General features: G+C 39.7%; 1 protein-coding gene across 3 annotated transcripts in view; it reads left to right on the top strand.

The window, feature by feature from the left end:
* RBBP5 (RB binding protein 5, histone lysine methyltransferase complex subunit) overlaps nucleotides 1–14,332 on the top strand; it is a 39,486-nt gene that overhangs the window by 14,191 nt on the left and 10,963 nt on the right. For all 3 annotated transcript variants that reach the window (XM_038586012.1, XM_038586011.1, XM_038586013.1), the window contains 7 exons: nucleotides 7,871–8,011; nucleotides 9,153–9,315; nucleotides 11,712–11,821; nucleotides 12,874–12,993; nucleotides 13,082–13,235; nucleotides 13,329–13,400; nucleotides 14,008–14,125. In XM_038586012.1, coding sequence (XP_038441940.1) covers nucleotides 7,871–8,011; nucleotides 9,153–9,315; nucleotides 11,712–11,821; nucleotides 12,874–12,993; nucleotides 13,082–13,235; nucleotides 13,329–13,400; nucleotides 14,008–14,125 — 878 coding nt within the window. The remainder of the gene's footprint in view (nucleotides 1–7,870; nucleotides 8,012–9,152; nucleotides 9,316–11,711; nucleotides 11,822–12,873; nucleotides 12,994–13,081; nucleotides 13,236–13,328; nucleotides 13,401–14,007; nucleotides 14,126–14,332) is intronic.

Below are 14,332 nucleotides of genomic sequence, written 5' to 3'. Positions count from 1 at the left end.
TCCCAGTAGGTTTGGCTGCTAATGAACTCTCTTTGGCCAAAACTTGTCCCTAATATGAGAGAGTACCAGCCTGGAAGATCCCTTAGGGTTTTTCCATGTCCTTTGCTTTTTTTTTTTTTTTTTTTTAAAACTGTTCTTGCAGTAAAGATTTAAATAAACCTGTATGTTTTTAATAGCTTTATTAAAATATATGTAATTCACATACTATACAATTGACTCAGTGTATAGTTCACTGGTTTTTATATATTTAGAGTTGTGCAACCTCATCACAATCTTAATATTTCCTACCTGTTAAAAATACACAATTTATTTTTATTGTTAAATAATATGTAATCATTTAGAATATTATGGAAAATACACCAAAGCAGAAAGAACAACTGGTATCTCCCATAATCCCAACCCAAGTATTATTACTGTAAAGATTTTAGTATGTTTCTATATATAGTTTTTAAAGAGCAGAATTTGTAATTGTGCTCTATTTTATTTTTTTAAAGATTTTATTCATTGAGAGAGAGAGCAAAGGGAGGGGAAGAGGTAGAGGGAGAAGCACACTCTCTGCTGAGCAGGGAGGCCAACTCAGGGTTTGATCCCAGGACCCCAAGACCGCAACCCAAGCCGGAGGCAGACGCTTAACCAACTGAGCCACCCAGGTGCCCCTTTATTCTGTTTTACTTTATTTTATTTTTTTATTAAAAAAAGTTTTTTTTAAAATTTATTTATTTATGATAGTCACAGAGAGAGAGAGAGAGAGGCAGAGATACAGGCAGAGGGAGAAGCAGGCTCCATGCACTGGGAGCCCGATATGGGATTCGATCCTAGGTGTCCAGGATCGCGCCCTGGGCCAAAGGCAGGCGCCAAACCGCTGCGCCACCCAGGGATCCCTTTTCTGTTTTATAGTTTGCTTTTTTTCTCCCTAACACTGGATAGTTTCCTGTTTACATAGCGTCTTTTTTTTTTTTTTTTTTTAAGATTTTATTTATTTGAGAGAACAGAGAGTGAGAGAGAGAGCACGAATGCTGAGCAGGGAGCCTGAATTGGGGCTCGATCCCAGGATCATGACCTGAGCCAAAGGCAGACACCTAACTGAGCCACTAGACACCCTCTGCTTGCATAACCTCTAAAACTTTATGGCTCTTTATCTTCTCATAGATGAACCATCGTTTACTTAACAGTTTATGCTAGTTTCCCTGCTACATGTTTAATGAATATCTTTGTGCATAAACTTATATATTCATTCATTTCAGCAAACATGAATTACATAGTAGTTGCAAGTACTGAAGCTTTATGGTTCCTGTACAAGAACTGTGTTTTTAGATTTAGTGGAGGTGATGATTCATGTACTGGAGAACAGTAGTACAGAAAGGCTTTGTAGGTGAGATGATTTCTAACCTCAAATGTGTATGTAGATGTTTACCAATTGTATTCTACACAGAGGACACTGCACAGGCAAAGGTACATCAGCTTTAAGACCAGCACGATCAGATGGGGAACTGCAGGTAGTTCAAGATAGATGGATTGTGGTGTAGGAGATGTGATATGGCAAGAGTCAGTGAACTGAGATCCTCATGGAAGGTGATGAGCTTTTAATTAAAAAAAAAAAAAACAAAAAAAAAAACCTTTAGAACAGCATGTGGAAAAGAGATTGAAGGAGACGGAATGAAGATAAGGGAAATGCAGAGATCTCCGCTAGAGATGATGAGCACAGTTGCAGCAGGAATGGGGCTGAGCAGTACAGATAGGAGAGAGGGTAGAGAAATAAGAGTCCTGGTCATTAGTCAGATAAGGAGTCTGAGCAAAGTGCAGAAGTTATGATGACCCTCAGATTTCTGGGTTGGATGAAGATACTGATATAAACTTGAGGGGGAAATGGTAAGTTTGAGATCATGGTTGCATCTTTCTTATTCTGTTGCAAAAATTTGTTTTATGAGTATCTTCCTTGTGAGACGGTAAGTGCTGATTTATGAACCTTGTCTGCCGCTTTCCTGCTATATTCTCAGCCTCTAGTTTTTGTATTTGTGTTTGTTTTTTCCCCAGCTTCTAATTTGTGCCTGCTCATTTAGTTTGGAATTGTTGGGTATATTGTTACTATATTCTATTATTATATATTTTTTCAGTGGGAGAACCCCTCTTAGTTTTCATTTATTTCACTTAAAAAATAAGATTCCTTTTTTTTTTTTTTTTTTTTTTAAGGATTTTGTTTATTTTGGGGGGTCCCTGGGTGGCTCAGTGGTTTCACCTGCTTTCAGCCTAGGGCATAATTCTGGAGACCAGGGATCAAGTCCCACATCGGGCTCCCTACATGGAGCCTGCTTCTCCCTCTGCCTGTGTCTCTGCCTCTCTCTCTCTCTCTCTCTTTCTCTCTATGTCTCTCATGAATAAGTAAATAAAATCTTAAAAAATTTTTTTATTTATTTGAGAGAGAGAACCAGAGAGAGAGCATGAGTGAAGGGAGGGGCAGAGGCAGAAGCCGACTCCTCACTAAGCAGGGAGCCGGATCCAGCTTTAACTGATTGAGCCACCCAGGCACCCCATAGATTCTCTTCTATTTTAACAGAAATGCAAGCTTGCTATGGGAAAAAGAGAAAAGGATATTATAGCACAAGACGGTTCAAAGAACAAAATGGAATGATAGTTAACATTCTGTTCAGTTGAAAGAACAAAATGGAATGATAGGTAACATTCTGTTCAGTAGTCAGATGCTTCTCCCTCTGCTCCTCTACCCATCCCTTCTTATGCACACTCAGCAGCCTCTTTTTCTCTCTCTCTCTCTCTCAAATAAATAAAATATTAAAAAAAAAGAAAAAAGCTCTCCCTTGTTTGTCCCCACTCCCAGTATGGTCTGGTTCCCTGTGTGCTTTCATTTTTTTTGTCCTTCTGATAATTATTTTCATATATCTAAACAACATGTATATGTTACTTTTTTGGTTTGTTAATTTTGCTACTTATGATACATACTGTTACAGTGTATGCAAGTGTTAGCTCACCCTGTTACTCTCCTATCATTTGCTGAAATAGGTGGATCGCTGGCTTTTTGTTGTGAATCCTAACAGAAGGGCATCTTTATGCCTCATCTCTTATTAGATTCACATTCTCTAGAAGGATCCTGTAATTGCCTTTCTGAGGGGTAAGCATGACTGCAAGTGTTCTTGCAGTATGAGAGAGGTTCCAAAGTTCTTTGGTATGCAGACTTGAACTTCATCCCTTTATATTCGCTTCCTTATTTTACTCTTGCTTTTGCTCCTTGAATTCCAAGTCTGGAAATACATTCATCTTGTCTCTGATACAAATAATTGTTAATGATTTTTGAGCACTCATGATGTATCAGGCATTGACTAGGAGTTTTATATATACTGATCTTAATTCTGTCAATAGTCTTCTGCTGGGTAGGTAATATTATTGCTCCTATGTTGTAGGTGAGGAAATTGAAGCTCAGAAGGGTGTATAACTTGCCCAGGATCTCACAGATAAAAGGTGGTAATGTCTAGGCTTCAGCATAAGTCTGACTCTTGATCCTACCTTCTTAACCATGGAGATATACTACCAGCTAAGTTCCTCAGTAGCAATTTCTCTTCATTGTAAAATTTGGGTAAATACTGGTTGTGGGTTTCCTCCTCCCTTCTGTTTTTCTTTTTTTTTTTTTTAATATTTATTTATTTATTCATAGAGACACGAGAGAGAGAGAGAGAGAGAGAGAGAGAGAGGCAGAGACACAGGCAGAGGGAGAAGCAGGCTCTATGCAGGGAGCCTGATGTGGGACTTGATCCTGGGTCTCTAGGATCACACCCTGGGCTGCAGGCGACGCTAAACCGCTGCGCCACCGGAGCTGCCCCATGTTTTTCTTTTTTCTTTTTAAAATTTTATTTATTTTTGTCCCTTCCCCCCCCCCCCCCCCCGCCTTCATGTGGCTTTCTTGAACATTTTTTAGAATTTCACTTTATCTGTAATAGTCCCCCTTATCTGTGGTTTCCCTTTTTGTGGTTTCAGTTACCTGTGGTCAACCACAGTTAGGCAGCAGATGATTCTGACATACTGTCAGAAGGCCAGTAGTAGCCTAATGCTGTGTCATGATACCTACGTCTTTCCCCATGCTTCTTGTCCTCAACATAGGGATTTTATCATCTTGTACTATCATAAGAGGAGTGAGTGCACTGAAAGATTTTGAGAGGGAGACCACATTCACATAACTTTGATTACAGTATTTGTTATAATTCTGTTTTATTACCACTCGTTGTTAATTTATGCCTAACATAAATCAAACTTTATAATAGGTATGTTAGCTACAGGAAAACACAGTCTACATGGCATTTGATACTATGGTGGCTTTAGGAATCCATTGGGGGGGTCCTAGTATCCCCCATGGCTAAGAGAGCTACTGTATTGTATTTTTGAGGGTATTTGTATAACTTTTCAGTGGTTACTAGGTATTATATTCTATAACACCTAACTAATTGCAGTCTACAAGTGTTGACATCTTACCAATTCAAGTGAAGTGTAGAAACCTTACCTCCATTTATTCTCCTTCGTATATAATCGTCTTAGATATTTCCTCTGTATACACTCAGACCCACCATGTAAGACAGTGTTCTAATTTTTGGTAAGTGTCAAAACTAAAGGGAAAAAAACCCTGATCTTATCTTCCTATGTTTTTATTCTTTTCATTGTTCTTTTTCCCTCATATTCTAAGATTCTTCCTTTTATCATTTCCTTTCCATTTAGAGAACTTCCTTGAATCAGTTTTTGAGGGTAGATCTTCTGGCCAAATGTCTTGATTCACTTTTTTATACCTGAAGGATATTTTTGCTGATCATAGAATTTGAGTTATTCCATCTTCCAGTTCACTGATTCTTTCCTCTTTTTTCTTCATTGGCTGCTGAAACTGTCTATTGGGTTTCTTATTTTAGTTCTGTGTTTCATTTCTAAAATTCCCATTTCTGGTCTTCTCTGTATCTTTTATTTCTTTGCTAAGACTTTTTGTTTATTTTATTTTATTTTTCACTTATTTCAAGCATTTTCATAATTGCTTATGGAAACATATTTATGATGACTGCATTAAAATCCTTGTCAAATAATTCTAACATCAATGTTATCTCGGTGTCTTTTCTCTTTCAAGTTGCGATGATTTTTGTTCTTGAATTTTTTTTTAATATAAACTCAGTTTGCCAACATACACTGTAACACCCAGTGTTCATCTCATTTGCCGCCCTTAATGCCTATTACTCAGTTACCCCATCCCCCATCCACCTCCCCTTCAGCAACCCTTTGTTTCCCAAAGTTAGGAGTCTCTCATGGTTTGTCTTCTAGTTTTGGATTGATAGTGATTTTCTTTTGAAACTTCTCTTTTGGGATACCTGAGTGGCTCAGCGGTTGGGCGCCTGCCTTCAGCTTGGGGCATGATCCTGGAGTCCCGGGATTGAGTCCCGCATCAGGCTTCCTGAATGGAGCCTGCTTCTCCCTCTGCCTGTGTCTCTGCCTCTCTGTCTGTCTCTCTCATTACTAAATAAATAAAATCTTTTTTGTGGTTGTTGTTTTAAGATTTTACTCATTTATTCATGAGAGACCCGCACACAGAGAGAGAGGCAGAGGGAGAAGCAGGCTCCACGCAGGGAGCCCGACGTGGGACTCGATCCTAGGTCTCCAGGATCAGGCCCTGACCGAAGGCGGCGCTAAACCGCTGAGCCACCCGGGCTGCCCAATAAATAAAATCTTTAAAAAAAAATACAACACCTGTTTTGGATTGACAGTGATTTTCTTTTGAAAACTAACATTTTGGGTGTTGTGCTATGAGACTGTGGGGCTTTTTTAAATCTTGTGTTCTAGGGATCCCTGGGTGGTGCAGCGGTTTGGCGCCTGCCTTTGGCCCAGGGCGCGATCCTGGAGACCTGGGATCAGATCCCACATTGGGCTCCCGGTGCATGGAGCCTGCTTCTCCCTCTGCCTGTGTCTCTGCGCCTCTCTCTCTCTCTCTCTCTCTCTCCCTGTGTGACAATCATAAATAAATAAAAATTAAAAAAAAAAAATAAATCTTGTGTTTTAGCTGGCCTCCTCTGACACTTGCCAGCAAAGAAGAGAGAGTGCCATCTTGTTAATTGCCAGATGGGTGGAAAGTCCAGGCTTCTTACTTGGCTTCATTTTTTTTTTCAATATTTGTTCTTTTTGTTTTTTTTTTTTGTTTTTTTTTTTAAGATTTTATTTATTTATTCATAGACACAGAGGGAGAGAGGCAGAGACACAGGGAGAGGGAGAAGCAGGCTCCATGCAGGGAGCCCGACGTGGGACTCGATCCTGGGTCTCCAGGATCACACCCCAGGCTGCAGGCGGCGCCAAACCGCTGTGCCACCAGGGCTGCCCCTTACTTGGCTTCATTATGTTAGGTGGGGTTGGAAGTTCAGGCTCCCCACTGACCGCCTAGGCTGATACCATCCTGGCTGGAAGGGTAGAAGTGCCTTGTTCCTGTTCTCCATGTGGGCTCCACTAACACTGCAGTGGGAGTCCTCATTACAGACTGGTGGGTATGAACATCTGGCTGCCCACTGAGCTTTCTTTGACAGTAGTGCAGTTAGTGGGGAAAGGTGCCTTTCTATAAATAGGCAATAGTGAAGTTCTAGACTCTATTTAGATTTTGTTGATTGGGATGAAGGTGGAACTACGCTATTTTCCACATTGGTTGCTAGAGTATAGTAATTCTTGCCTAAAAGTTTTCTGTCTCTGTGAGCTGTCCTTTCCTGATCCTGTGGCCAGTGAAAGCAGGCTTGTCTTGAGGCTTTATTTGTGTGAGCCTGTTGGTGTAACAGGACTGTTGGCTTCTCCATCATTCAGTCTGGGATGTATAAGGCAAAAAGAAAATCCTGTGTCATTCCTCATATCCTGTAGTCTCTAGCCAGTCTGTCCTTGCTCTGCCCTCCAGAGTTTTTTTTTTGTGTTTATGTATGTTGTCCAGAGTCTTTAGCTGTACTTAGCAGGAGGAATTAATTCCTTTCTTAGTTATTTTATTTTGTTTTGCTTTGTTTTTAAAGATTTTATTTATTTATTCATGAGAGACACACACAGAGAGAGGCACAGGCAGAGGGAGAAAAGCAGGCTCCATGCAGGGATCCTGATGTGGGACTCGATCCCGGGACTCCAGGATCATGCTCTGAGCTGAAGGCAGGCACTAAGCCGCTGAACCACCCAGGGATTCCCCCCTCCCCTTTTTTAGTTATTTTAAGTAACAGGTACTAATTTTTATTGTTTTATTTACACTGTGATGGTGCTATTTCTGGGACAACCTTCAGAAAGCTCAGATACTGCCTGCCGACCCCAGTTGTTACATCAACATTTAAGGGCTAGCAGATTGTAGACTTTTTTTTTTTTTTGGATTGTAGACTCTTCTTAATGTTTGAATCTTTTATTCCTGGGGCCACTTGTAGTATTATCTTGAACTATTAAGAGCTTTTATTACTACATACAAAAATGTCATGAAAACATTCTTTTATTTACTGTTTAGTTGGAAAAGCTTGTGGATTTGAGTATATGTAAAAAAAAAAAAAAAAAAGAAGAAGAAGGGATCCCTGGGTGGCGCAGCGGTTTGGCGCCTGCCTTTGGCCCAGGGCGCGATCCTGGAGACCCGGGATCGAATCCCACGTCGGGCTCCCGGTGCATGGAGTCTGCTTCTCTCCCTCCCTCCCTCCCTCCCTCCCTCTCTCTCTCTCTCTCTCTCTCTCTCTCTGTGATTATCATAAATAAATAAAAAATTAAAAAGAAAAAGAAAAAAATAGTGTTGATACCTGCACCAAGGGCAGGATGTGCAACTCATGTATTTTTATCCATAAGAGTGGTACAGTGTACTTTAACTTAGGATATGTACTAATTTACTTCTTTTTTTTTTTTTCAGCTGGAGTCGAGATGGTCATAAGCTCGTGAGTGCTTCCACTGATAACATAGTGTCACAGTGGGATGTTCTTTCAGGCGACTGCGACCAGAGGTTTCGGTTCCCTTCACCCATCCTAAAAGTCCAGTACCATCCACGAGATCAGTATGTTTCACTGGCACTGTTCTTTCCTGGGGCAGGGTCTGATTCTTTGTGGCCTAGCTCCAGGCTCATGACAAGTTCAGTTTAAGGTTTAGGAGGCAAAAGCACACATCTATTCAAATCTTCTACATAAAATAATGTTGGAAGTTCTTTAGGTTGGCTTTACTGAATAGATTTTAAGGAGAGTGTTATTGTATTATATAATTAAAAACTGGGCAATATTAAGACTTTGGAAGTGGGCAGAGATAGGAATGAGAATAATAACTGGTCCTTGACCTGGAGCTTTTTGCCTGCTCCACCTCCCCAGTTATTTGAATTTCTTTAGAGGGAAATAGTTCAATATTAAAACTCATATAAATAAATAGATAGATAGATAGATAGATAGATAGATAGATAGATAGATAGATGGAAAGGGGAAAGGGAAAAGAAGAAAAGGAAAAAGAAAGAAAGAAAAAGAAAGAAAGAAAAGAAAGAAAGAAAGAAAAAGAAAAAGAAAGAAAGAAAGAAAGAAAGAAAGAAAGAAAGCTACATTTAAAACCACGTTTAAGAGAAAGAGTTATACACCATTCCATTACCCAGACATAACTGTCTTCATTTCTCTTGGCTCTTTAGTAGTCACGCTCTCTTTAAGCATAATGTTTATTATCTAGTGCTTTATAGTTCATAAAGCACATTATATACATATGAGATGTACATAAGTAATGTATTTTTGCATCATTTTATTTTATTTTAAAGATTTTATTTATTCATGAGAGACAGAGCGAGGCAGAGACATAGGCATGCTGGGAGCCTAATGTGGGACTCGATCCCGGGATGCACAACCACTGAGCCACCCAGGCATCCCTTTACATCATTTTAGTTAGCATTTTGCCTTTTTACTTTATTGCATACATATTTCTACTGGCTTGCTACTTCTTCGTATTTATTTTTTATGATTACATTTTGTTTTGTTAAGCTAGGATCTGGTAGCTATATTCAGTCGTTTCCCTGTTATTAGACATTTGGATTTTAGGCTTTCTACTGTTTTAAATTTGCTTGGGCCGGGATAGGTGATGGAGATAGCAAGAGATCAGGGAAAAGGGCAAGAGAATCAGCCTTTTGATACCAAAGCAACAGCCAATGTATTATTCATATTTTTAAACAGGAACAAGGTTCTCGTGTGTCCCATGAAATCTGCTCCTGTCATGTTGACCCTTTCAGATTCCAAGCATGTTGTTCTGCCGGTAGATGACGACTCCGATTTGAACGTGGTTGCATCTTTTGATAGAAGAGGGGAATATATCTATACAGGAAATGCAAAAGGCAAGGTAAGCCTGCAAGCAGAGCAATGGGCATCAGTCATCCTGTGCAGTGGCTTATTTTGTGTTTACTTGTTCTGCTTTCTTTGAAATATCTTTTATCCCTGGACTAAGCCTGTCTCCTACCTGTGGCAAATGTGACCTATTTTTTCTCACATGCCTTCATAATAGTTTTTTGGATTGATTTATTAAAAAAATTTTTTTTAAAGATTTTATTTGACAGCATGCACAAGCAATGGGAGAGGGAGAGGGAGAAGCAGGCTCCCCCCGCCAAGCAGTGAGCCAGCCATGGGACTCTGGGATCATGACCTGAGCTAAAGACAGATGCTTAACCGACTGAGCCACCCAGGCGCCCTGTTCTTTTTTTTTTTTTTTTTAAAGATTTAATTTATTCATGAGAGAGACAGCGAGAGACAGGCAGACATACAGGCTCCCCGCAAGGAGCCTGATGCAGGACTTGATCCCAGACCCCAGGATCACTCCCTGAACCGAAGGCAGATGCTCACCCACTGAGCCACCCTGTTGTTTTTATTTAGAGTGATCAGAGACTACTTGGCTTAGAAAGGGTGGAGGGGCCTTTTGCTAATAAGGAAGGCCATTACTCATTTATAAAATTTAAAAGTCATAGTATAAAATGGAACACATCTGATCAGAATGTCTTAATGCCTAGTTCTGTAAATATTTAAAATTCAGGCCAGCTTAACCTGTAGTTTTATAGAGTAAGAAGTTAGGTTAGCTGAGCTCTCAGGTCCCTATTTTGCTTTGATTTTTTTAAAGATTTACTTACTTATTTTAGGGAGAGTATATGTGCATGTGCAAGCCAAGGGGTCAGGTGGGGTGGTAGGGCCAGAGGGAGAAGGAGAGCATGAGAAAGGGAGTAAAGCAGACTCTGCTGAGTGTGGGAATCGACGCTGGGCTTTATCTCAGGACCTTGAGATCATGACCTGAGCTGAAACCAAGAGTTGTACACTTAGCCAGCTGAGCCACCCAGGTACTCTTCTAAGGTCCCTTTTAAGCTTAGAGTTTGTAGTTCCATTAGGCAGTTTGATTTTTTTTTTTTTTTTTTTTTTTAATGGTGATTGGAGCATATAGGCTAGTATAATTGTATGGCTATCTTAGAAAGTGGCCATTTTTGGAAATTGTGGTAAAATGCACAACAAAAAGTCTATGATCTTAACCATCTTTTTCTTTTTCTTTTTTTTTTTAAGATTTTATTTATTTATTCATGAGAGACACAGAGAGGCAGAGACACAGGCAGAGGGAGAAGCAGGCTCCATGCAGGGAGCTCGATGCGGTACTCGATCCTGGGACTCCAGGATCACGCCCTGGGCCGAAGGCAGGTGCTAAACCACTGAGCCACCCAGGGATCCCCCATCTTTTTCTTTTTAAGATTTTATTTACTGGAGAGAGAGTGAGGGAGACCGTGAGAGAGCGAGAGAGAGAGAGGACAAGCAGGGGGAGGGACAGAGGCAGCCTTCCCATGGAGCAGGGAGCCTGATGCCGGGCTCCATCCCAGGTCCCTGGGATCATGATCTGAGCCAAAAGCAGATGCTTAACCAACTGAGCCACCCAGGCACCCCGTCTTAAGCATTCTTAAGTGCATAGTTTAGTAGTATTGAGTACATTCACATTGTGTACCTATCACTACCATGTGTCTCCAGAATTGTTTTCATCTTATGAAACTAAAACTCTGTACTTGTTAAGAGGGAACCTCCTATTCCTTGCTCCTTCCCACCTCTTGGTGGCAAACAGCATTCTTTCTGTGTGTATAAATTTGGCTACCCTAGGTACTTCATGTAAGTGGACTCATACAATATCTATCTTTTTGTCACTGGTTTATGTCACTTAGCCTGATGTCCTGAAGATTCCTTCATGCACAGCATGTGCCAGAATTTCCTCCTTTTCACAGCTGAATATATTCCACTGTAGTCATTTACCCCCTTTTATCCACTCATCTGTTGATGGTACTTGGGTTGCTTCCACCTTTTGACTATTGTGAATAACACTAAACGTTGTAGTTTTTTTAGGATTTTATTTATTTGAGAGAGCGATAGAGTGCACAAGTGAGCATAAGCAGGGGCTGAGGACAGCTGGAAAGAAGACTCCCCTCTGAGTGGGGAGCCTGATGCAGGGCTTTGGGATCATGACCTGAGCCAAAGGCAGACGCTTAACTGACTGAGCTACCCAAGCACTCCTAAACATTGTATTTTTAGAATAGATTAAAGAGATGGTCCTTTATTTGAAGAATTAAAAGGTAATTAATCAGGTTGAATCAATTAATCAGGTTGAATATATGAGGTGTTTATATTTTTACCTAGTCTCTGCTCAGCTTTAGAAATGGAAGCCAGATCTAATTACTGTAAGTTATCAAAATACTTAATTTTTTTTTTTCCTTTGAACTTTAGATTTTGGTCCTAAAAACAGATTCTCAGGATCTTGTTGCTTCCTTCAGAGTAACAACTGGAACGAGCAATACCACAGCTATTAAGTCCATAGAATTTGCCCGGAAGGGGAGGTGAGACCTTGTCTTTTTAGGGACAGTTTTAAAAGTGAGTAGAATGCAAAAATACATTGAGATTCACAGTTTTTGTGTATATTATACTTAAATCTTTAAGAAAGTTTACTTGAAAATAACTAGAAACTGTCAGTATTTGATTCTTAAGTTCATACAATTTTATTGCATTGAACCAGCAGTTACATCCTCTTTTCTGGCAATTACTAGGCAGTTCCTTTACAGAAAAGATATCTGGGTGGTATGTGCTTAGAAATAAAATGTCTGGCATATATATGTACTGGGTAAAGATGAGCTATTTTAGTAATCAGAACTGAGGTCACAGAATTCACATAATTAAACATACACTCTATTTACACAAAACGTATGTACTCTCTTGCTTTCAGATGTTTTTCTGATAAGTATGGTTGCCCAGCTAGAAGTAGATAGGTCAACAGAAATGAGAAGAGTTAGGTTGTCAGTGTCAGGAGGGCAGGTAACAGTCCTCTTATCTTGTATAGGAGCACCCACGTGTACTTAGAGGACACTCATGTTCAAAGTTCTCTTGAATTAAGAAAAGCCTAGTGAAGTCTGTAGGAAGGTAGTGAAATAACTTAACATTTTGGACAGATTTCCAAGTGTAACAGTAGAAAGTTTAACATTTTAAAATGACATATTTAGTTTATCAACTCGTTAGAAAGAATATGTCACGTATAAAATGGGCCAAAGAAATGAAGTACTCACTGTACGTCTTACTACGTAAGTTTGTGAATTCAGCAAGCTGGTTTCATTTTGGAGATCTTGAATTTCAATCAAATACTAAAGATTAAAAAAATACTGAAGATCAGTTTGTGTATATAGGGTTCAGGGATACACAGAAAGTATAGAACATGTTTTCACTTCAGCTTCTATTTCGCTTTGGAAGGTGACAAGTAAATACATAAGTAAGCTAGCCTGTCACTGAGTCTTCTCAATGGAGTAGTTAGTTCTGTGGTACTGTTCTAAATAACAGGTAGAAAATGTTAACAGAAACTGATTTCTGACCTCTTGTGTTAATGTCTTTATCCCTTCTCTAGTTGCTTTTTAATTAACACAGCAGATCGAATAATCCGAGTTTATGATGGCAGAGAAATCTTAACTTGTGGAAGAGATGGAGAGCCTGAACCCATGCAGAAGTTACAGGACTTGGTAAATAGGTATGTATCACCACCTAGGATAATGCAGGGGAGTTCATGAGCTGAACTCAGCTTCTGGTTCTCCTTGGGTCCTCTCTTTGTCTTTTAGGACCCCGTGGAAGAAATGTTGTTTCTCTGGGGATGGGGAATATATCGTGGCTGGTTCAGCTCGGCAGCATGCCTTGTACATCTGGGAGAAGAGCATTGGCAACCTGGTGAAGATTCTCCATGGGACAAGAGGAGAACTCCTCTTGGATGTAGCTGTAAGTAGGAGAGGTTGCCCTTGTGACTGATGTGAAACATGTAATCTCGGATCCATTCTTAGAGCTGATTTTTCTTTCCTTCCTTGCATTTAGTGGCATCCTGTTCGACCCATCATAGCATCCATTTCAAGTGGAGTGGTATCTATCTGGGCACAAAATCAAGTAGTAAGTATTTTTCTGGTTTAATTGGCTTAGAAGGTAAATATCCTCTGTTTATAGCGGAGAGCCTTATAGATAGTAAGCTAAAAACGATCTGTTTAATTTCTTTTGCATGTGATTCTTGTAACCTAATTAAATTGATTCAGTTTTGCTTTATTTTGATGGGAAGATCTTGGTCCAAAGCTTGATTTGCTACCTCTGTCTTCAGGGAGAAAGTCTGGGGTACTTTGTTATATTTTTCTGTTCCCTGAGTTATCTTTTGCTTTTCTTATTTTCAGCTCAGTCTCTGTTTTAGATCTTATTTTTATTTTGAACACCTTTAATCATGTTCATAATCGTGTACTCCTAAGAAAAGGTAACATTTTACCTGATAAGTACATCTTAAAAAGATTAAAGATGGCAGTTCTCATGAAACAACTATAGTTAATAACTTGGAACATTAAATATCTAAATACTTTAAACCAGTAAAACCTATAGGTACCTGATTTTTATGATTTGCCAAATAAAACCTCAGAGTTGAGTCTTCAGTGCTCTGTCATTTAAATCAGTAATGGCTAGCTTACACACTGTTGTTTCTCATATGGTTAAGTAGTATATTTCATTTGTGGCATAGGAAAATTGGAGTGCGTTTGCACCAGATTTCAAGGAGCTGGATGAAAATGTGGAATATGAGGAAAGGGAATCAGAGTTTGATATTGAAGATGAAGATAAGAGTGAGCCTGAGCAGACAGGTAATATTTCTGGACTGCAGTTTCTTTTCTTCAAGCCTACACGGTTTTGACAGTGTTCTGAGAGTCTCTGCATACAGTGGGCATTTTTACTAGGGTTCAGCAGCTCTTTTGCCATTTCTCCGTGTTTCCTGATGAATTGTAGATGCTCAGCTGGTCGTGCTGGGTGCTCAGTCTATATCAGGTATGGCAGTACAATGAAGGTAAACA

The sequence above is a fragment of the Canis lupus genome, chromosome 38, assembly GCF_011100685.1.
Source record: "Canis lupus familiaris isolate Mischka breed German Shepherd chromosome 38, alternate assembly UU_Cfam_GSD_1.0, whole genome shotgun sequence".
Lineage (NCBI taxonomy): Eukaryota > Metazoa > Chordata > Mammalia > Carnivora > Canidae > Canis > Canis lupus.
The sequence above is the reverse complement of the archived record's forward strand: the minus strand, read 5'-3'. Positions and strand labels throughout refer to the sequence as shown.